The 22,935-nt window shown below is 37.9% G+C and overlaps 2 protein-coding genes across 2 annotated transcripts; one reads left to right on the top strand and one right to left on the bottom strand.

The window, feature by feature from the left end:
- Positions 1–1,592: 1,592 nt before the first annotated feature.
- Positions 1,593–14,850, top strand: LOC131322331 (protein DETOXIFICATION 44, chloroplastic). Its single transcript, XM_058353632.1, has 14 exons — positions 1,593–1,999; positions 2,764–2,885; positions 3,745–3,903; positions 4,026–4,168; positions 5,674–5,809; positions 7,970–8,066; positions 8,179–8,279; positions 10,234–10,397; positions 11,992–12,063; positions 12,174–12,290; positions 13,391–13,486; positions 13,565–13,686; positions 14,161–14,225; positions 14,304–14,850. The coding sequence occupies exons 1-13, from the start codon at positions 1,704–1,706 to the stop codon at positions 14,222–14,224; spliced, it is 1,689 nt and encodes a 562-aa protein (XP_058209615.1). The 5' UTR covers positions 1,593–1,703; the 3' UTR covers position 14,225; positions 14,304–14,850.
- Positions 14,851–17,395: 2,545 nt separating this feature from the next.
- On the bottom strand, positions 17,396–20,533 carry LOC131322517 (uncharacterized). The gene is made up of 2 exons (XM_058353862.1): positions 20,040–20,533; positions 17,396–19,384 (listed from the first exon to the last, which is right to left on the bottom strand). Exons 1-2 carry the CDS (start codon positions 20,069–20,071, stop codon positions 17,620–17,622), a joined length of 1,797 nt encoding a protein of 598 aa, XP_058209845.1. The 5' UTR covers positions 20,072–20,533; the 3' UTR covers positions 17,396–17,619.
- Positions 20,534–22,935: the final 2,402 nt, after the last annotated feature.

Genomic DNA, 22,935 nt, shown 5'->3' with positions numbered 1-22,935 from the left:
TTTATGGATGAAACCATGCTCTGGAATTTCTGGAGTCGCCACTGCCCAAGAGCCTGGTGGAGCCCAAATTAATATGTGGTGGAGAAGGCCTCTAATGTGATCGTTCCTCAAGTTTTCTGTTTGTTGCATGTAGTTAAAGTCACTTGTTATCCACATGTGCTTCAAAAAGTCTAGGAACAAGTTTACAACAAAACTTCGAAGTCGTTTAATATACCTAGATTCACATGCATCGAACATGTATATACTTCTTCAGTCCCAAAATGTTTGACTGTTTTGGAATTGCGCGTCATTTTAGATTGTATATATATTTCGATTTAGCCTTCCCCAAGAAAGTTTCCTCTCTCTCTCTAAAATCCTAGTTGTCACCAATATCCTTCTTCTCCCTTCCCTTCTCCTCCCCCCTAGGGTTCATACCCTTAGATGGCAGTGGGAGGGGAAAGCATCTATATTTTTTTTTCTTTGTTTTGTTTTTCTTTTGTCTCTTCAGATCAACAACTTGTTCTTTGATCTGTAAGAATTTTGTCTCTCGATTATTTTTTTTCTTTGTTTTGTTTTCCTTTCGTCTCTTCAGATCAATGACTTGTTGTTTGATCTGTAAGAATTTTGTCTCTCATTTTCTCGAGAGTTTAGTTTCATCTTTGGATGAATATTTGTTTGTAGATCAGGTTCTTTCAGAGACGATATTGATTCACAATGATATTCGTGTCAATAGTGCTCTTACCCTACATGATGTTTTTGGCGGGGCATCTTGTGGAGGTTTGTCAGATTTGTAGTTTTTTGAAAGTTCATTGATACATTCATACTTGGTTGGAGTCTATCTGATCGTCTGGGTATTTATTGTCTTTTATCTTTGGCTAACACTTTATTACTTTTGAAACTATTGATTCTAGGTATGAATATACAGTAGATCGCGAGTGCTGCGGTTTGCGTTAGACTCAACGTTTGAGTCGGAATGAAAGAAAATGATTGCCTTGTTATTTTCTCATGTTACAATAGTTAGATAATTAGTTTGACTTGTCCAAAATATTTGTAATGAATTCCATTTATGAAAGTGTCGCTAGGCAATTATTAAAATATCTTCTCAATTTTTGAAAAAAAAAATTGATTTATAAAGTTTTATATGTTTTTGAAAAACTTTGCTTAGTAGAATTATATTTAAAATGTATCAAATACGATCCATATTGAATATTTTTTAGCATTCGCATTACAAGAGCAATTGAAAATGACATGTTATCCAAAAAAGATCTAACAATGGCAATTTGAAAATCCTATAGTGCAACCACTACAAGGGCTATAGACTATTTTGAAGCCGACGGCTCGGATTTAATCCAATCTCATATTAATCCGAGTTGTCCATTGTTCGAATTAAAATCTCAGCTATCTATTGCCGAAAAGAAGGCCAAATTGGCTGTCTACCGCTCTGTAGGATAGCCGCCCGGGAGATCCCCTATTCCCTCTGTCCTTCCTATTGAGTGTACTATATTGTTGTGCCAAGTAGAAGTACGGTACCACACACAAAAATGTACGGTACCACGCGTGGAGATATTTCAGCAGATCTTGCATTCTAAACCGTTAAATTAGTTGATGTATATATACCAGGAAGATAAAACAAACCCACGTATGGTTCTAGGAATTTCCCTCCACCAAAAATCCTTCAACTCTCTCTCTCTCTCTTTCTCTCTCTCTCTCTCTCAGAATTGAAGATGGCGAGTGGTCTCTCACACCACCTGTTCTGTATCCAGTCCCTGCATCATCAATTCCGGTGGTCCTACTACTCGACCACTCCCCCATGTAAAGCTTCAATTCTACTACCAAACCCTAACCTTTCACTTCGTCTTCGTACCAAATCAGCACCTCGCGAAAGCCCCAGCACCTCAATTGAACGCTCGGCCCAGGAACCCGAAACCCCAATCTCCAGTAACCGGGTCAAGAGCCCGGACCCGAGCCCGGGTTCTAATTCATCGTTGGATTCAATTTCTCTTCTTCTTCGCCCATTAAGGTACTACTACAATTTAGTTATTTGCTATTGCAGTTTAGTTTGAGTTTTAGGCTCTGTTTGGATTGACGTGGATTTTAAAGCAAGGCATTTGCAGTTCACTTTCTGTAAAAAGTATGGAAAATGCTAAAAACAACCCACTGGGGTATTGTTAAGGTTGAAAATGTGTGAAAAGTGTATGGAAGTATTTGAAATTGTGTTGAAGATGCAAGAAGTGTGTTGGAGACTCAAATTTGGAGTATGTGTTTTTTTTTTGTCATTTTGTTAAGATGAATCAATCTACAACCACACCCACTTTTACACACCCAAGTGCACACACACTCACACAAGTGTTAGGACCCACACACACTTGTGTGTGCACCCTTATGTGTTTAAAAATGGGTGTGGTTGTATAATGAATGTTGGTAAGATTATTCACAATCCAGTAGGCTGTCAATAGAAGGACTCAAAAAGTAGCTATGAGTTTTAGACGTAGGTGGCACATGAAACCAGTTTCAATGGTGGATTAAAGGAAGAAGAAAAGAAGTATCAGTTGGGATGGTTGTAATGCTACAAATTTTGACATTGAAGGATTTCAAATCAATTCTACCAAATAGTCACTTCAATTCCACCTCCATACTCAATTTCAAGGTGTATATGTGTTCTCATTTAATAATAATGTCGAGTTCCTAGATTTGAAATCCACATTTATACAAGGCGTGGCTTAGATAATGAGGATATTATGTTTCTAAGTTTTTCTTCGTTTGTGTTCCTTTTTGAATTTTAAGGGATGGGCTTAAGGTTGATCAACTTGGATTGGAGATTTTGTCTATAGCATTGCCAGTTGCATTGGCTCTTGCTGCTGACCCACTCACTTCACTGGTGGATACCGCATTTGTTGGCCGTTTGGGTACTAAATTTGATTTCTTTAATGGTTATTCTTATTGTGATTCAAATCCTGACTTATTGGGTGATTACAAGCTCCAAAAACTATACTATTCAACAGGGTATTATCTATTTTCAATGAACACTGGTTTGTTTGGAAATTATTGTGTAACAATTTATTTTGCTATAGTATCAAACATATCCATTCAAGCCTCCATTCAGTCACACAATCATTCTCTTCTTGTCAGTTAGAGAGAAGAAGAGAAGAGAAGTGGATCTACAATGGTAGTTTTGCTGAGAGACAGACGAGAAAAGAGCTTGTAGCATTGTGAATCTGAAAAGGGAGGGAGCTTAATAGGTGGGTATGTCTTAGAAATGGGGTTAAATATTCGTTTGAAAATTTAAGAACTGCTAACATTGTGAATCTGAAATAGGGAGGGAGCTTAATAGGTGGGAATGTTTTAACGTGCTAATATCATTTTGTTAAGAAATTAAACAACCTGATGGGGTCGACTTATTACCCTATCACCCAAAGGCTAGTGTAGCCCTTTAATATTGTCGCTTTGTTGTACAACTAGCTAGCAATTAACTCTAGTCTGTATTCTGTCTTCTTAGTTACAATCCTGATAGGTATACTGAATTATTGACGGTTACTTAAGCTGTTAGGGTCTATTGGTTGGACACTTGGACCATGCATATCAATATAGTGGTTCTCTAAACTAGCCATGTGAATGATTAATTGTTATAAGCATACTTGAATAAAATGGTGGTGATGATAATGGCTAGTCCAAGTTTTGTATCTAACTTTGTTGCTTTATAACCCAATTAGTTGAAATGAGCTTAGTAATTTAGTAATTTATAAGGTATGACTCTTGGTTGTGCAGGATCAGTTGAATTGGCAGCCGTAGGGGTATCAGCTTCAGTTTTCAATCTGGTTTCGAAATTGTTTAATGTTCCTTTGCTCAACATTACCACGTCCTTCGTTGCTGAAGAGCAAGCATTGGTTCCCAAGAGTCGTGATGAATCTCATCAAATTGACCAAGGTACATCCTGTAGCGTCAGCTATTGTGATTAGTCTCTCCATCGTTTAGTTTTCAATGGTATACAGACAGAACCCTCTTTTCCATTGTCTAATAAGATTTCGATTATGTTTGTGTTTGTTGAGATCACGTGACTGACCACAAAAGCAAGAAAATCCTTCCTTCCGTGTCGACTTCTTTAGCACTAGCTGCTGGCATTGGTGTTGCAGAAGCTCTAGCACTTTTTGTTGGCTCCGGGTTCTTGATGAATACCATGGGTATACCTGCTGTACGTCTTTCATAGCTAGTACTTGATTGCATACTCAAGAGACTACTTTATTTCCCCATAAGTTTTCTAGGATCCTTACGTTTTTGCTTATGTTTTACTGTGGTTGTTCTTGTTATGGGAAAATCCTAATGCATCATTGCAATCCTTTTCACAAACCCAATTGATAACCTCATATATGTTAAAAAATATCCCACCTATGTGTTATATAACCTTTATGATGCCTTTTTGACAAATTTTATCAAATTAGAGTCATATAGAAAGTTGACATCTATGCAATCATATCATCCACAGCCTACTGCAGCGATATTTCTAGCCTTTCCATAGCCCGTGTAGAAGCATTAATCACTTTGTAGGAATATTTACTATTAGTTATTTTACTCATTTCTCAATTAGAGGATGCCTATGAGTTTGATTACCTGCAATGAAAATGATATGATTAAGACTTCGAAGTATAAGTGGGTTCAGGAAATTACTAAGCTTGTTGTCTACTTAAACTACATCATTTCTCTTGTAATGATTTTAAATGTCTGAACTAGCAACTATGTATGAATGAGGTGAAGGTTGTTCATTGAACTTATAAAAGCCTCATGTCTCTTGTGCTTGGATTGGCTGCACTCAAGCACCATCAGGACAGCATCTCCTAGGCTCTCAGGTCCCTCAACCCCATTGGGATTCTTCTTCATCCTGATCCACTTCAGAGTTCAGTCCCTTTCTATTGAACTTGATCAAAGCCTCTTAGATGACTTTTTCATTCTGTCTTTGTTCCATTATTTGCATTTATATTGGATTTTAGTTTCCAAATGTGAGATGCAGAGAGAATGTGCTCTTTGCAGTTACAGTTATGAAATGTGATTAAGTTTGTGACCGTATCATAACCCTGCATGGTGATGTAGAATTGAGTATCTATAAAACTGACCATCAGTGTGGTTCTAGTATTGCATCAATATTACATATCATGATGCTATTTAGTGATGAATCCAGGAATTAACATCAGTGGGGCAATCATAAAATACAGCTTCAACAACCTTTTTTTTTGTTTTTGTTTTGTTGCAACAGACAATGATAAGATTGGAAAATAATGTGCACTGAAACTAAGTTTAAACAAAGATGTCCCTTTGTGATGTCTTTTGGAAAGTAATGAAATTGGGTCATTTGAAAAAGGGCCAATAAACAAATACTGAGCAAGCATGTCCTCATTAATAAATGCTAGATCTACTTCTAGGAAAATGCTTCTTCCTCGTTACCAACCTTCTATGCTTTGGAGAATGAAGGCTAATGTTAAAAATGGAATAAGAAATAGCAAATGGCAGTAAGGGCATGGGCTCCCTCCGCCAGTGACTCCATTGTTGTTTTCTGCAATTAGAGGGAAGCTCCATAGAAAAATCTTTCATCATACCATTAGTGCCACCGTGCCTTCTATGAGTTGTACTTGTGGCGTTGCATATATCTTATAGTGATTGATGACATGGTATGCCTGTATTCACTGAGGTTTGTTGTGTTTGCAGGATTCACCAATGCGTGTACCAGCTGAGGAATTTCTTTCCCTGAGAGCCTTTGGTGCTCCACCAATCGTAATTGCACTTGCTGCACAAGGCACTTTTCGGGGATTTAAGGACACGAAGACACCTCTGTTTGCTGTCGGCAAGTACTGCATGTCAAAATTGTGAATATTTTTTGTTTTGATAGTGAACTAGAATTGCTTTGAAAAGGAGATATCTCTTTAAAACCAAAAAACAAAACGGCTGGCCTACTTTCCATATACAAAAAAATTCAACTAGGATGAACTGATATCCAATGAGGGTTTCGCCAAAGGCTACAACTACAAATCACAGTGTTGTTCAGGGCTTTTTATGCAAACATCAAAGCAAGTCTTCTCTAGGAAAGGCCTGTGAATGGCTTGGAAAATTCTGCACTCACTTTCTTGCAAAATGTAGTAGCCCTCCCCATGCAACCCAAGCAAGACTTCTAACTGTGTTATAGAAGGACTTCCTAACAAGCCATGCATAATTGTTGAACTTAGATATGCCACATAGGTGACAAACTTATTTCCATATATTTCCGGAGTAAGTCAATTAAAGAAGAGAGAATATATGGAGGAAGAAGAAGAGTAAGTCCCTAATGACGTGTCTCCCTTTAGTTCTGAGCTTTCTTTCTATAGCCATCCAATTGATAGAACTTTATAGGAGTGCGTTTAGGGAACCAAACAAGATTGTGGCAGTGAATAGTAGAAATTTGAGGTATGATGGCATCACAAGTTGCTGCAGCATATAGGTAGAAGAAGGAGAGACAGCCGTAAGACTTTATCATTTATAGAGCAGTTGGGTAGTAAAGAGGGCTGCAAGGAAGGGGTGAAGGGCCTTCTCGACAGTTATGTATTGTATATCGAATACACTTGGCTGTTAGAGGAATCCTGGAAGAGGAGATGGCTTGGGGCTAAAATACTCATACAGAAGAAAAGTACCTTCTATCAATTTTACCTGCTGTCTCAAGCACATTAAATAAGTAGCAAATAGGCCCAACAAAGTATATTAAGCTATCTATCACCCTCACATGCTACCCCTTCTTGTACGTGCAAGTGCGGAACAAATACAAACAAAGAGACTTGACCCAAAGACCTCCCTTGGTTACCAGGTGTTCCAAAAGCTTTAGCAATTAGTAAATAGGCCCAAGAATGTAGATCAAGCTATTGAACACTTGCAATTCCCTCTTGCATGTGAAGACGTGAACTTTGCCATTCCAATAGAAAGAGCCTAGTTGTACCCCTCAGATTGATAAGTTTTCTCCAGGTCCAGGCACAATCAGATGGGATGCCAAGAGCCCAAAGCACGTATTTTTAGCGAGGTATTATGTCACCATTGCACCTACAAAGATTTGGGTCGAGAACAAATAGCCCAGGTATTGTCTAATAAAAGAAAGATTGTCACACAATTTATGCTTAAATAGAAATTAACATGCAAAAGCATAGTCGATAAATTTGTCAAATGACTTACTGGGATAGTTTGCCTACTTGTAATTGCATAGCACGGGTAAAGTTAAGTCCTCGCAGCACAAGGATTTTATTCAAAGCAGACTCTAGATTCTTGAGTTTGGCTAAAGCTACTGCATTCGATCTGCTTCCAGCTATTCGAAGTAATATTCCTCTGGGATGCCATTAACAAGCTTTGCCAAGGTCTTTCCGAAAGCCCACATAGAAATGTTAAACAAGCTATTGAACATCAGGCAAGCTGAAGCTTTACCCAAAAACAAACAAGAAAAAGTTTGCATATCTTTTATTGTGGGGTTGTTCGGGCTTTTACATATTCATATCCACAGGTGTGATGTAGACTAGGTTGCTTGATCAATGGAGTTGCCCAATTGCTAAAGACTAGATGTGAACCTACAACAACAACAACAACAACCACATAACATAACCCATCTAGTCCCCAATCATTGGGGGTATGGGCGGAGATGATTGGAGACAGACCTAACCTTTGGCAATATATGCACAAAGTGGCTGCTCTCAGAATATCACTAAAACAGTGGCCCCCCTAAACCTCCAAGAACCGAGGAGCTACCAGGACGTTTTATTGTAGAAGACTAGATGTGAACCTACTTTGAAAAAATTGACTGCTATTTGAAAGAGTAAATCAAGTTGATTGTTACCTGCAATACAACTTAGCATTTTATTGGAAACCAGTGATACCTCCATGCAACTCGCTTTATCGAATTTAATTATAGATGTGTCAATATCTGTGGATTCTATCTTCCGTTAAGTGAAATAGCGTTTTTAGTATTTGACAAATTGCCTACTCTGGATTTCAGCTGCTGGAAATTTATTAAATGCAATACTAGATCCAATTCTCATTTTTATCTTTGGTCTTGGCATTGGTGGTGCTGCAATTGCTACTGTGATTTCTGAGTACGTCCATGATGTGGTAAAACTAATGCATATACTCAACATTCCTCAAGAAACATAGGACTTCAGCTATATTTCTTCTCCTCATGGATTTTTCTTGTGTTGTCTTTGTCAGATATTTGATTGCTGTTATCCTTCTGTGGAAGTTGAATAGCAAAGTGTTACTTGTTTCTCCAAAGATTGATGGGGGAAGAGTTTTTCGATACCTAAAATCTGGTAAGTCTCTTGAAGTTGACGATTGGCTTTTGCTCTTTTTCTCTATCAGTTGGACAACCAATGTGAAAAGTGCAGTGTCTAGGTGAATATGCTCTTTTTCTCTATCAGTTGGACAACCAATGTGAAAAGTGCAGTGTCTAGGTGAATGTGCCACCGTCACAGATTTAAACAGACATTTTCTAATCTGAATAATGGCAGGAAGTTTCAATTGATTGATAGGTCCAACATGGAAGTAAAGATATGAATACAATTGAACATGATAACGAGTGAAAAGCACCACATATATTCACACCTGACTACCTGAGTTAAGTTCAAAATTTGCAACAGAGGCTAACGTTGTTGGATAATTTCTACCACTTACACATTTATAATGATTTTGAGTGTTACTTAAAATCATGTAACAAGATTTGGAATCATCAGTCCTTCGTAAAATGCTGAAGATAGGATGCACAAAAGTGAACTTCATAAGATGCTATTGCATTGTTATTGTGAATGTTCAACTCAGTTTTGTTGAAATTAAGAGTTGCTGCTAGAAACCATCATTATAATCTATTTACAAAGACTATACTCAGCAACTTCTTACTTATCATTGGTAGACCCGGATGCATGACAGCAAAATATCACAGTGTCCTCTTCTTGGCAGGGAATAGAAACTCCAACTTGGTTAAGGAAGTTATTTGTTCAGTATCTCATGCACACAATCTGCCTAATTAGATCTTGTTAGGACATTGTTAACTGATGGCCTAACATTTGGCTAGGAAGGAAAGGCTAGCTTAAGCATTGGGTGCAAGTAAATGTGTTAGCCACAAATCTATGTTTAACAGGGAAATGAAATATTTTATTTCCATGAGGGATATTCTGATGTGATTACTATATATGCCTTTGTCTTAGCGTGTCTTTATGTGTCAATTAGTTCAACGAAAGACATGACTTAGATTTTCTTTTGTATGACCGGAAACACAATTGTTTCCTGGTCAAATGATTCCCTCAGCTTATTAAAGTGTATGCACCTTTTATATAATTGAACATCGTGATCATAATTTCTGTAGTTTGTAACAAGAGTTACACAATCCTTTTCTTTGTATTTGCTGTTGTATCTGTACTTGAGCCCTGACATGAGGTTTGTGGTAAACTAATATGTTACGTAGCACGGATACAAACACGGACATGGGACACGGGATTTCTTAAAAAATGGGGACACAGGCACGACAAAAATAAATTAATACATAATATTTATTTTATACCAGTAGAAATATAGTTAGATGTATAAGTATGAAGCTTCAATATATACAAACAAGCATCATATATACATCATATTACACTTTTAACCCAACAATTTTAAATAATAAAAATTTACAACCCAAATTTTTTTAAAAAAAATTGCATATTGTCCCCGCAGTTTCCCTCCCGTGTCCCCGCCCTGTCCGCCTTAAAAAAATTAATTAAATTTATTGGACGCGTGGCATGTCCCATAAGTATTTTGCTGTGTTTCCGTGTCGGACACGGGGACACGACGGCCTGTAGGAGTGTCGGTGCTTCATAGTATGCTATTTGGCTTGTAGGGTTGCATAGATTAATTGAAATGTACAGGCTAGGGCCGCCGCCTAGGGCCCTATTTTTTGGGCCAAAATAGGGCTCCAACGTACGACAACCACCACACGCAACATGCTAATTGCTACACAAACGAAGATTTATAGAAATACTTTTCACACAAAATTACAGATATGCTTGGTATCTATTCATTTGGTTATATTTTACCTTATGTTTCATTTAAGTTTTTTTTACATGCTAAAACTAGTAATATTTATATATATTTACATTTTCCATGATTTGGTTTCAACTTTAATAAAAAAAAATAGACAGGGCCCCACGTTGTGAGTAGGCCTCGGGCCTCCAAAAGTATAGGACCGGCCTTGGCAATTCATCGTAGATATGATCTCATCTTGTTTTGTAGGTGGGCTTCTAATTACCAGAAGCTTAGCAGTGCTTGTTACCATGACACTAGCTACATCAATGGCAGCAAGAGAGGGACCCATAGCTATGGCTGGTCATCAAATCTGCTTACAAGTTTGGTTGGCAGTATCTTTACTTACCGATGCTTTAGCACTAGCGGGACAGGTACGCAATGAAGTCTTCATATCTTTGCACTGTGCATTTCAGCATTGCGGTTGCACTTAGACCATGTTCGTTTTAGGATTTTGGTTTGGAATTTTGGGTAATGAGTGGAGAGAGAGAGAGAGAGAGTAATAATTGGAAGAAAATTTATTATAGACCACCAAAATCCCAAAACGAACATGGTCATAAAGTTTCTGTTTATACCGGTCCTCTGTATCATTTGTGGGTGATATGATGCCGTATTGTTGCTATGCAGTACAGGAATTATTCTGAACACAAGGTTATGTTTATAGCTTATCATCAGTGCTTAAGACCAAGCGTGACCACCTTGATAATGGATACCTTTTTTTTTTGCTGTAGTAGGTTTTTCTTTGCATTAGGTTAATACATGTAGAAATTTGCTTCTAACCCTTTTTGATCTCTTCGTATTTATGACATTTTTAGTTATTTTTGGAATAGAAGAAACCAAAAATTAGAAACCACTTTAGATATGCTTAATGATTCTTTTGGCAATTAGGTGAATTTTTATTTATGAGCAATAAAAGATACATGGTTGAAGAGTATGTGGGAACTTAGGTGACTTTTTAGATAAATAGCAGACGAGTGGCTGCATTGTCCCCAAACTGTAAGGTAGATGGGCCCTTAGCCTTGAGAAGCTATGCAGGAAAGAAACGCATTAAATTACAATAGCTGCATAAATATTAGGTACTACATAAAGGAGAGGAACCCACTTGTCTAGTGGAGGTGTGCATACTCTATTAAAGTATTAGCACCCAAACAGGCTGGATGGAAGAGCATTTTCGTTTAACCCCATTCTAGGGGAAGACTTAGAGGTGGTTCACAGGGCCTGGCTCCCCAAGCGAAAGAACACTTTAGTATGGTATATTTTGATTTCTTCTAAATTGTTTTCTTCTCTTTCTGAGTTTGTGGATAGTGGATACCCATGTTGAACTCCTGATGCTTGGATATGGGTTACATGTCCAGCATGTCTAGTTTGACAAGCGCCGAACAAATATATTAGAGATTTGGAGGGTACTATGGAACTCTGGATAAAGCCCTCAATCTATGCTTAAAATGTTTTATATGAGTTTGTAAACACATCTTATGCAAATCGAATGAAAGAGTTGTGTAGGAAATATGAAACTTAACGTAAGAATTACATGATGACACTTTTTTTATAAGAGAAACATGACACTTAATAATACTCAGATCCGACTCCCATACTGAAGTCAATGGACCATGAGTTAATACTAAGGTTGGAGGAGGCAGTGGAGCTAAAGTTAGCTAGCATTATGACAATAATTGGTTCACTACAATTTTTTATACTACTATTAGTTTGACAATGCATTTATATTGTTATAGATTATGCGTTACAATACATTGAGCAGCATTGCACAAATGAAACAATGTTTATAATGGATACAAGTGAACTTATGAGTGCATCTGCTGCTGCTTCCACATCTTGCTTTTACCCTGTTCCTTTTACTCGTTTCACTGGTATTTTGAAACATATTCCCAATGGCTGAGTCTTAGGGTTTCTTTCTTTTCGTATTTTCATTGTTTCTCTTCTGATACTGCATCAATGTTTTTCTTACAGGCTCTTCTTGCTGGTGATTACTCCCAAGGGGATTACGGTAAGGCACGCCAAGTGGTGAATAGAATAATACAGGTTGGCTCTTTGTGTATTTGTTATTCCAACTTGGCTTTCAGGATTTTGATCAGGTGGCAGTGGCACTCATAACTTACCAGTTCTATTTTTCTTCCTTTTGTATGAATCAGATTGGTTTAATAACAGGAGTTTCATTAGCTGTCACTTTGTTTCTTGGGTTTGGAGCTCTCTCTAACTTATTTAGCAATGATTCAGAAGTTCTGGGAATCGCGCTGTCTGGTATCTTGGTAAGTGTTGGAGTTTGTCGCACATCGGTTAATTATCTCCTCCAAAACTAGTATATGAGTTTGTTGCACTGCCGATTGGCTTTGAGTTGGATGCTTTAACAGTACGCCTCCAAAACTAGTATATGAATTTGTTGCACTGCCGATTGGCTCTGAGTTGGATGCTTTAACAGTACAAAACTACACATTTTGGCGATCTTTTTTTGTTGAGGATCTCTGTGCTTTCTAGATATATGTCAGAGGGAGCATCCAATAAACAATTGTGTTTTCCTTCTTTATTTGTTCTTATCATGCAAATGGGATGTGTGAGATCCATTTCAAAACTTGGACTGGTTGATGTACTTATATTCCTCCATATAGACATCTAAGTGACTGAATTGAACATTCTCATATTGAGCAGCAGATAGAACCTTTAGCCAGTTCACCTGTTTTTATGTAAATTACATAGAGGAACTACGTATCAACTGGGCAGGATTAAACCCGTTTAGGCCCATGAAGTTGGAAGACAGGTGCAGATATTTCTTTGTAGTATATTCGTCATTCTGGCCCAGTGTAGCAAATTGCTGGTCCATTTTATTACCATCTCTTATGATGGTACCTGATGAGTGATGACCATAGGGTTTGGGGTTGCATATCATTCTAATAGATGCTTTGTTACATTGTTGGGCGACAATCTAAATTAGAAGTATTATCTCCACTTATGTATGGTAGAAAGGATATGCAACTGCAACAGTGCGACTATATATTGTCCAGAGCCCTATGTTGTTTTTCAGGAGGAATTTCACAGGATAGTTGAGGTTAACTTATGAATAAATCATGGAGCTTTGTGAGCAGATTATAAGCACCTCACAGACAAAGGAGAAATTCATAGTAGCGATTGTTATTTTGTTTCAGATTTGGCCTCTCTCCTATCTCCTTTCTCCATTTCTATGTTACTTTTGGGCGATCTCAAGTACAGAACACACACAGTAGTTTTATATTCTGGTGATATTTTAGCAAGAACTTTTCCACACTGGAATCCATAAGTAATTTTTATGAGTTTGGGGTTACGGTTTCTTCCCATACGTTTAGATCGTGACATACTGGATTCATATTTTCTGCAGTTTGTTGCTGGATCTCAGCCAATTAACGCTCTTGCATTTGTTCTTGATGGGCTTTACTATGGAGTCTCCGACTTTGGATATGCAGCTTACTCCATGGTATGTCTTTATGCATTAAAAGTAAATAGTTTTTTCGATTTTTCTATTCCTTCTAAGAGCATGATTTTGATTAAGCAGGTGCTGGTTGGAATGATCTCTTCGGTGTTCCTAGTTATTGCTGCTCCTCTGTATGGTCTTGCTGGAGTCTGGACAGGGCTCTTTCTGTTTATGACTTTGCGTGTAGCAGCTGGAATATGGAGGTGAAACTCTACAGTTTGTCATTCTTGTTAGTAAAAGATACCATTTCCGACACCATGTCTAACTGGAGCCACCACTTACTTTGTTCCCTATGTAAGAAGTATTATATCGTTCCATTTTTTAGCTCAACAATAGGGCTGCTTAATTGTCAGGAAAACAGAATCTGGGTCTGCACCTTTGACATCATCACCTGGTTTTAGATGGGATTAGGCCTTGGAGAGAAGACCGAGTACATGTGTCTCATGATTTGTTTCTTCCTGAATTTAGGCACCTCAAATGTCTATGTTGTTTTGATTATGATGGAAGTAGAGGGAGTCAAACCCAATGACAGCCCAATGCCCCACCATTAGGCTTAGGAGTCTTGTACTGTTTGTTTGGTATATTTTTGGGTTGTGACACATTCAATATTATGCACGTGAGGCAATCAACCTATTTCTCTTCTGCACCTTTCTCACTCATGAACTTCTGCTTCTCAGGTTGGGCACAAAAGCAGGACCTTGGAAATTTCTTTGGTCTGAGATGGAGCAGGAAAATACTTGAGGTTTGATGAAAGTTGTATATTCAGTATTTCCATCTCTCTGCACATACTGGTGAATTTTATATCTTCAGATTGGATCAGTGACATGAATCGAAGCGAGAAGTTGGTATTGGGAGGTAATTTCCACAAAGTAGATACTTCCTTGGAGCAACTGGCTTTCACAGATTTCAGCAAGCCAAAAATGGGTTACTTAGACAGTAACTTGGAAAACAAATTAACATCATGAGGTAATGGTTCAGAGGTTACTTCCCTGACTTCCACACTTACAAGAACTACATATGTCGTAAACTTCGTTGGAGTTCTATGTAAAACCAAGTACAAGATTCTAACGCCATGGTCCAAAAAAGATTCCCTTTGAAGAGAAGTGTTTATTAAGCTCAAGATCGAAGTAATTTCCCTTGGCAAGGGTTGCTCGATACCGTCATCAATGATACCACGTAAAGCTGATTATGATGATGATTCGAAGTCTTGTTCACCATCTGATAAACGATGACTTCAGCTTAAACAATTCTATGACGAGTTGATGTATAAGATCTCGAATATTTGCATAAATAATGGCATGAAGAAACCCATGGAGGAGTGAAGCAATATCTAATGCAGTCCTTTTGGAGCTGGTTCTTGGATTACACATTATTTTTGCCATGTCTATTTTCACGCTAATATGTTTTTTTTTCTTCCTTTTTTGAACTGATAGGTGCTAAATTTGAAGCTTGTCTCTCTCTTTCTTCTTTTTTTCCTTTTAGAATGGCACACTGGACATTTGATCTGATATCAAAGTTCAAAGTCCTCCACGAGCCACATAATCCAACGAACACACCATAATCACAAAAACAACCCTAAAGAGAGTCTCAGAAAGGGCCAAGAAGAGTCAAAGCCTTAACCTACGAAAATAACAACAGAAGAATGATAATCTTGTCCCAGAATGCACCAGAAGGAGAACTTGTTGAAAGCGTCAAAACAAAAATGAAGACAACGGGAAATATAATCTCCTAATTGGCGCAGGAAATTTGCTCTCTCAAATTTTATTACTAGTAATTTCTAGAGGTGGCAAACGGGCGGGTTGAAACGGGTCGTGTGTCAAATATGGGCCAGGCCAAACCCAAACCCGCCCGACCCGACCCATTTTCCATTCCTTCCCCCCCCCAAAGTAAAATTTTATGATTAAAATCAATTTTTTTTGAAAAAAAATGAAACAATTAGAGGCTAAAAAAGCTTTAAAAAAATCAAGTTTTAACTTTTTGTTCCATTTCCAAACAGTAACGTAACTTTGACGAGGCATCAGAGACCACAGCAGAGAATTGTCTGGAATGTGATGATTGTACCAATTGTACAGTTTCGGTTTTCGTTGCGTTTGCCAAAGTCACCGCTTAGGTTTGGATTAAAGAGTCAAGTGACTTCTTCTTTTTATATTTATTTATTTTGTGACAAACTTTATATCCCTATTAGTTCGTCTCGACGTGAGAATCGAAAAAGTAATTTTTGTGGATGAATTTGATTGGATTGAATAGTGAAGACCAACTTTTATTTTTGATCATTCAGAATGAAGACCGAATTCGGTCCGGTACCGTGAGGATATACTCAGAACACTTCAAATTTCCAGAAATAAAAAAAAACATCGAATCCACAAATTCTTCAAACCGTTTTTGGAAGCGTGGAAACGGATTGCTTATGCTATACTTAGCACACTTCAATAAAAGGATTAAAAAAGCTGACCAGCCCACATTAGGAAATTTATTTAAATTAATAATAATGAAGGAATGCCCAATTGTTTCAATGAGGCCCGTTCCGCTAAGATTTTTATTTTTTACGTACCTATTTTATCTCTTTATGAGACGGCATTCTCTCACAATACATCACCTATAATTTAAAGTGGGACGGGGCTTGAATTCAAAAACACCTGGCCGCAGGAAGAAAATTTGAAAGAATGGAAATTATAGAAAAAGGAATTGTGGCGGGGATAATGCCACGACAATTATTTTTAATGCCACGACAATTACTTTCATCTCCCAATTTTGCCCTCCACCAGTCATTCTCTCAACAGCCCCCCCCCTCTCTCTCTCTCTCTCTCTCTCTCTCTCTCTCAATTAGTGTGTTCGCCAGAGGAAAACTCAGTCGTTGTAGATGGTGAAACCAAAGTAAGAGACCAGGGGCAGGGAGGTTTGAGGCCCTCCGTCACTCTAAGACCCGCCCGGCCTCTCCTCCCTCTTCTCTTGCTACAAATGTGCCAACACCGTCACTCCCATTCCCCTCTTACCACAGAAGACAAATTGCTTGATGGGAAGATCAATTGGCAGGGGTATTGCTTGATTCCAAGATCTCCGATGGCGAAGAAGGCGGCAATGATTTGTCTTGTTCAACGAAATTTGCTCTGGTGAACAGAGAGAGAGAGGAGTAGCTCTGTCATAAGAAAGGAGAGGTTTGAGGTCATGTCTATATCGTCGAAAGTAAAATTAGGAATTCTGTCAGTTTGATTACTGATGTAGTGATGTAGGATGAAGAGAATTCTTTTAGAAAAAGTGGAGGAGAGAGACGATGTTAGCTCAAGAGGCAAGGGTATAAGGGTAAGACACTAATAAAATTCGTGGCATAAACAAAGCCACTCGTGGCATTATCAGTGCCCTTGTTCAACAAGTGTCTGAAATTGACTGGTTTTAAAAAAACAAAAAACAAAAATAGTTATTTTAAATTAGACGAAAGTGTTTTTTTTTTCCTTTTTACAGGAGAGAATAAAAATTAAATGCCACCTATATGTTCTTTTGGGTAAGTATGCCACCTATATGTTTAGTAAAAAGCAATTTAAAAGAATCAGTCGGCTCGATTTTGTTCGAGTTAGAACCGATCAAAATTGAGAGTAATTTGGTTTGATTTTGACTATCCATTTTCATAGGGAGACCCTTTTTGGCATGAGAGAGAGAGAGAAGTTCAGCCAGAAGAGAGAGATTTATGGGCAGGCACTCGTAGAATTGTAAGATTTGTGTGCATTGTATGGACTGGAGTGTGTGGAGTGGGTTTTTAACTCTAACCCATATTTAACTCACTTTTAACCCATCTAAACTCAAATAAATATGGGTTGATATCAACCCATTATACAATATGGGCAGATTGGGTTGGGTTACAAGTAGACGGATTTGGGCGGGCTAGAGAATATCGGTTGAAATTGCCACCTCTAATAATTTCTTTCAAAAGACGACTGACTAAATGAGGTATTTAGTCACCAGACAGAATCATAACTGAGTAATCACAACAACTTGCAAAAAAAAAACTCATTAAGTCTATTTACAAGTGTAGATCTATATGATGTTTCCAACCTATTGCATCTTGACTGTTCAAAAATCATATTGCATCTTGATCTCTGTCTTCTAATTGAACTATTATAGTCTCCTAGTCTTCCGTCAAATTAATCCACTTCAGGTCCTCCATCCGTCATCGTACTGTCATCATCAATTTCTTCCAGAATCAAGGAATTCAGGGAACCATAATCTTCGTCATTTGAAAAGCCAAAAAAGAAGTCATTGCCCTCCATACTTTCTGAAGTCGTTTTGTTTCCAAAACCTTCTTGTTGCAATTTAGGGATATCAGAAGCAGAATCTCCAGAAGGCTTCACATCAAAAAAGGAATCATTGCCCTCCATACTTTCTGAAGTCGTTTCGTTTCCAAAACCTTCTTGTTGCAGTTTAGGGATATGAATATCAGAAGCAGAATCTCCAGAAGGCTTCACATCACACGTTTCATTGGTTAAACCATTAAAGTTATTACCCGTATATTTTTGCATTTCCAGGTTTTGAATCTGGTCAGACAGATCATATGGTGTTCCACAGCTTTCATCGAAGAATTCTTGTCTCAGTTTAGGTCCATCATCGGTGCTATCTATCTGCAAAGGTTCAGTGTCGCATATTTCTGCTGTTAACAATTTCTGGACAACTTCACATGCCTTGGCATTCTCCAACTGAGACTGGATGTCAAAATCCGCATCCATTAAAATCTTTTCTATGTAAGCAAGTTGATCTTGGTATTGCAAAGGGTCATAAGAGGGCCACAATTGGTCATTTCCATTGTCTCCATCTTGTCTAAATGCATACTCCTGAACACCAAAAGCGCTAAAAGGTTCAATGTCCAACGATTCATCTTTCAACAGATTCTGGAAACTATTATGCTCTTGGTTCTGCAACTGGCAAATCTGGTCGGATGTCCTATCACATTGCAAATTTTCTCCATTAATCAATTGACCGGAATCGCGAATCCCATCTTCTCTGTGTCCACATACCCCGGGGCCTCCTGAACTCTCAAAATCAGTTGCTTGGATCATAATCAATTGACCTGAATCCCAATTCCCATCTTTTCTGTGTTCACATACACCACCGCCTCCTGAACTTTCATAATCAGTTGTTTTTGTTTTGTCTTCCAAATTTTGCATGTAATCGGGTTCTTCTATGTCATTGTAAAGAGTATTTGAATCCGTAGCTTCTAAATTATTGTCTTTCGGCACTTCTCTTATTCCGGGAGTCAGTACCTCATGAATATCTCTACATAGCTCACTCTGATTAATCGTCATGTCCTCATCCCTCCAGCATTCGTTCTCCTTCAATTCCTTGGCGACTGCGATGTAGCCTGATATTGACCTGGACTCGGGTGTGGATACGTGACTCATAGTATTCAATTCCTTGGCGACCTCCTCACAGTCGCCTGATATTGACCTAGACTCGGGTGTGGATACAGAACGTGTAGTAATTGAATACGACTTGTTAGACAAGTTCATCGAATCGGTATAGCAGCCAGGAAAGTTCAGAATTGCATCAGGACCGTACATAATTGTAGCAGCCTTGTCATAAGAACGAGCAGCCTCGACAGCCGTAGAAAAAGTGCCAAGCCAAAGTCTTTCTCCCGTCTTTTTCTGGGTGTTTGAAGCAGGGATATTTGGTTCTCGAATCTCAGCAACCCACTTACCCCAAGTCCTCTGTCTAACTCCTCTGTATGCGCAGCCAGAATTCTGAGGCCCTCCTTTCCCTCTCATACAACCCTTTCTCGATCCCTTCGATGGGGCCCTTCTTATTCTATTTTTTGCTCCATCGTCGCTGCAATCAAATCGGTGGTTGTGATAGTTTTGCCACTTGAGCAGAGTCTCCTTTATCATTTCACCTCCATCGCCCCTCTTTCGCAATTTCCTGGTGTCGAGGCAATCCATGAAATCAAGACTCTGACTATATATACTCCTACAACTTACTGAACAAAAGTTGTGTGAGCTTGTAACAATTTTAACAAAAGAATGCCGAGCTATTTGGCTAGAACAAATATCAGTTTTGAGAATGTCGAATTATTCTCATAATACATGTACAATTCTGCATAAAAAAACCCAAAAACACACAGGATATGATGAATCGCATACTACGGATGTCGAATGCGTGAGGGCCCCACTTTTGCAATTCGATCAGAGGAATGGAAGTCCTAAACCGTATAGAGAATGAAGAAGTGCATATAACCCATTATTTCTAGTCACATCAAACTGCATTCAAGTGGACAAGACTCATGCAATGGCGAATGGAAGTCTGGGCGCGCAAGAGTCAGATACACAGAACCTTTAATTTCACTCGAACAGTACTAGGGGAAAGATGAGATGTAAGCATTATAAGCAAAAACAAAGAACAACCCAGTTGAGGAAGCTACTCCATTGTGCATGGGAGAGGGTTGTGACTTATATATTGGGTACACAACGCAAGAAAAAGAAGAAGAAAAGATACCTCTTCCGGAAACCAAGAAACTGGGTTTCCTTTTTTGTGCTTCATAAAAACAAGTTAAAGATTGGGATAAGATGTGACTCACCTTTCAACGTTTTGAGACGACATTCGCTTCATAAGGGATATTGGTCTTGCTTTCTCTCTCCCTCTCCCTCTCCCTCTGTCCTTTTCAAATACTTTTCGACTTTCAAAATCCTTGTCCTCCAAGTTTCCTTCTCCTATACAGAACTCTTGGATGGATATCTTTGCGCACAATGATTTGGTGAATTCTTGAAATCTCTCTCTCTCTCTCGTTTTTGTGTACGGATTTTGTATTTATACAGTACGGGCCGGGTGCTTGTTCTAATCTTCGTATACACTTGGGGGCTAAGTAAACGTATTTGAATTGGAGTATGAAAGGTTTTAAAAAGGCATTTTGTTTTGCGAGCCGTATTTTGGAGTAACAGCTTTCTTGATTTCGGGGAAACGGATGTACGCGCTGACGTGACGCATTTATTCTGACACGTGGGATAATGCAATTGGTGCGCCAACCTGGCGTTTGAGTGGTGGCCAAGAAGATAGATCTTTTGCCTTTTCCTCATGAGTCTCGTTATTTGTGATTTGACCCCATTAGATTACTAAATTTCAGAAGAATCCAAAAGGTCTTGTTTACGAATTCAAATTCTTTCCTTTCAGATGCCGTTGATTTCCGCATAGGTCCCCTCGATTTTTTTTTTTAGAATTTTTGGATGGCTCGGATCGGCTGTCCGGTGGCCAGAGACGATCTGGCGCGGCTGCCGGTACGATTTCCCTCCGCCGGCGCCCATTATCATAGCAACAGTCTTATTTTTTGTATAAGGCAACTTCAAACTAAAAAATCATGTGTTTACGCAAATAATTTTCTACCACTATGGATCTTGTTTGATAGATCTCATTGAGATATTTAATACGGTGCAAAAAAATTTGAATTTTTTTTTCATTTATATTATTTTTGAGTTTGAAAATGTGAAAGAAACTTTTTTATTTGAGTTTTGTAAAATGACCTTTCTTATTTTTTAATGAGAAGTGGCAAAATAAGTACTTATTTTTTAAGAATGTTTCCGGAACGGAGCCTAATTCCTACTCCCTTAAATAAACATGTACTCCATAATCGTCTCTAATTTAAGATGCTGTTAAGGTTCCGTTCCGGAACAAAAAATAAGTCCTTATTTTTTAAAAAGGTAATTTTAAACTAAAAAATTATGAATTTATTGCAATCTAAAAATATGCAATATGGATCTTGGTTGAAAGATCTCGATAAGATCTTTTATACGATGCAAAAAAAAAATTGAAAAATTATTTTTCATTTACTTTATTTTTGAGTTTAAAAATGTGAAATAAACTGCTTATTTTTTAAGAAGGTTTCTGGAACGGACTCTGTTATCTTTGTCAATGAGTAGAATATATACACAAAATTTATACTCCCTATGTCCCTAAATTATGGTCTCCTACGGGAAAAAAAAATTCGTTCAATTTTTTAATCAAAAAATATACTTTCTCTGTCCCTTTTTAAGTGTTCTGCTTCGTAACTCCAACTTATTAAAAAGATATTATCATTATACCTTTTACATCAACTTTTTTCTCTACTTTTCCTATGTACCCATTATCATTACACTTTTTACTCACTTACTTTTCAAAATGGAATATACTTTTAGGGACAAAATAGACAATGCACCAATTTTTACCCACTAATGTTTAAAATGGACACTTATTAAGGAACAACCCAAAATGAAATACTGAACTCTAAATAAGAGACAGAGTGAGTAAAACTCACATTCACAAAATTTTTAAATTTTTTCACATCAAATTAAAGAACTAATTAAATTTTTTTCGCAACGAATTTTTAATTTGATGTGAAGAAACTTGAAAAATTACTTACAAAAAATACTTTATTTTTTAATCAAAAATTGCATGTCCTTTCGTAAGGGACTATCATTTGGGGATAGAAGAATTATAATAGTACGAATAATGAGATTATAAAACATAAAAATACATACTAACATTTTACATTTTTCTTGACGAAAATTTTCGTTTCGAGCCAAGTAGGATTTAACAGACGCATAAATCTACTACTCCCTCCGTCCCTTTTTAAGTGTCCTGCTTCGTAACTCCAACTTATTAAAAAGACATCATCATTACACCTTTCACATCAACTTTTTCCTCCACTTTTCCTACTTACCCATCATCATTACACTTTTGCTCACAAACTTTTTAAAATAAAATCTACTTTTAGGGACAAAATAGACAATACACCAACTTTTACTGTAACGCCCCGAATTTTGGGTACGTTAAAAAGACAATTTCATTAAAAACCTCAAAATAGAGTCACAATTTATTGATAACCTCAAAATAGAGTCTGGCTCTTCTTACAACAAATACTCTCACAAGAGTTCAATATTTACACAAATGAAGGGGGTTCTAAGGTTCCTAACTACAGCTCCTCCTTCTTCTCCATCCTAGCCAGCTCCTCAGCTCCAAAAGTCTCCACGGTGATCTGCTTACCCTGATCATCTACGAAATCTGACACATTATACCGGCGTCGCCACCCATATAATATGTTAGGGTCACCAAAAAGGCAACACCGTGAGCTACAAAGCTCAGCAGAGTAATCCCATACCCGCTAACCCATACTTATAAACAAAGGAATAACACATCGATTTCCACATGATACATATATACGCAGTTAACAATGACACATCCACATTCGTTAATCAACTATCGTTGGTGTCCAAGAGTTTCGTGTTTCTCCTACGCGACTCATCATAAACCGTGTCAACATTTTCATTTACAAAACAATCTTTCAAAAACCATTTGTTTAACACACACAATTTACAAAATCATTTGCATTGGCTCCGTACCGCGGATAACCAAGCTACACACCCAACCTCGGTTCCGCCGTTCCGGACTTCCGAGTATCCTCACAATGGTTCCGCCGTCCCAGGTTCCCATTGGCACACAAAAAT

Source organism: Rhododendron vialii, chromosome 4a, assembly GCF_030253575.1.
Source record: "Rhododendron vialii isolate Sample 1 chromosome 4a, ASM3025357v1".
Lineage (NCBI taxonomy): Eukaryota > Viridiplantae > Streptophyta > Magnoliopsida > Ericales > Ericaceae > Rhododendron > Rhododendron vialii.
This window is presented reverse-complemented; position numbering and strand designations above follow the sequence as displayed.

Coding starts and splice junctions, on each gene's coding strand:
- LOC131322331 (XM_058353632.1), top strand. CDS start 1,704: ATGGCGAGTGGTCTCTCACACCACCTGTTCTGTATCCAGTCCCTGCAT. Junction 2,000..2,763: donor CTTCTTCTTCGCCCATTAAG/GTACTACTACAA, acceptor TTGAATTTTAAG/GGATGGGCTTAAGGTTGATC. Junction 10,398..11,991: donor CTTTAGCACTAGCGGGACAG/GTACGCAATGAA, acceptor TTTTTCTTACAG/GCTCTTCTTGCTGGTGATTA.
- LOC131322517 (XM_058353862.1), bottom strand. CDS start 20,071: ATGAAGCGAATGTCGTCTCAAAACGTTGAAAG. Junction 19,385..20,039: donor TCGTCTCAAAACGTTGAAAG/GTGAGTCACATC, acceptor CCTCGACACCAG/GAAATTGCGAAAGAGGGGCG.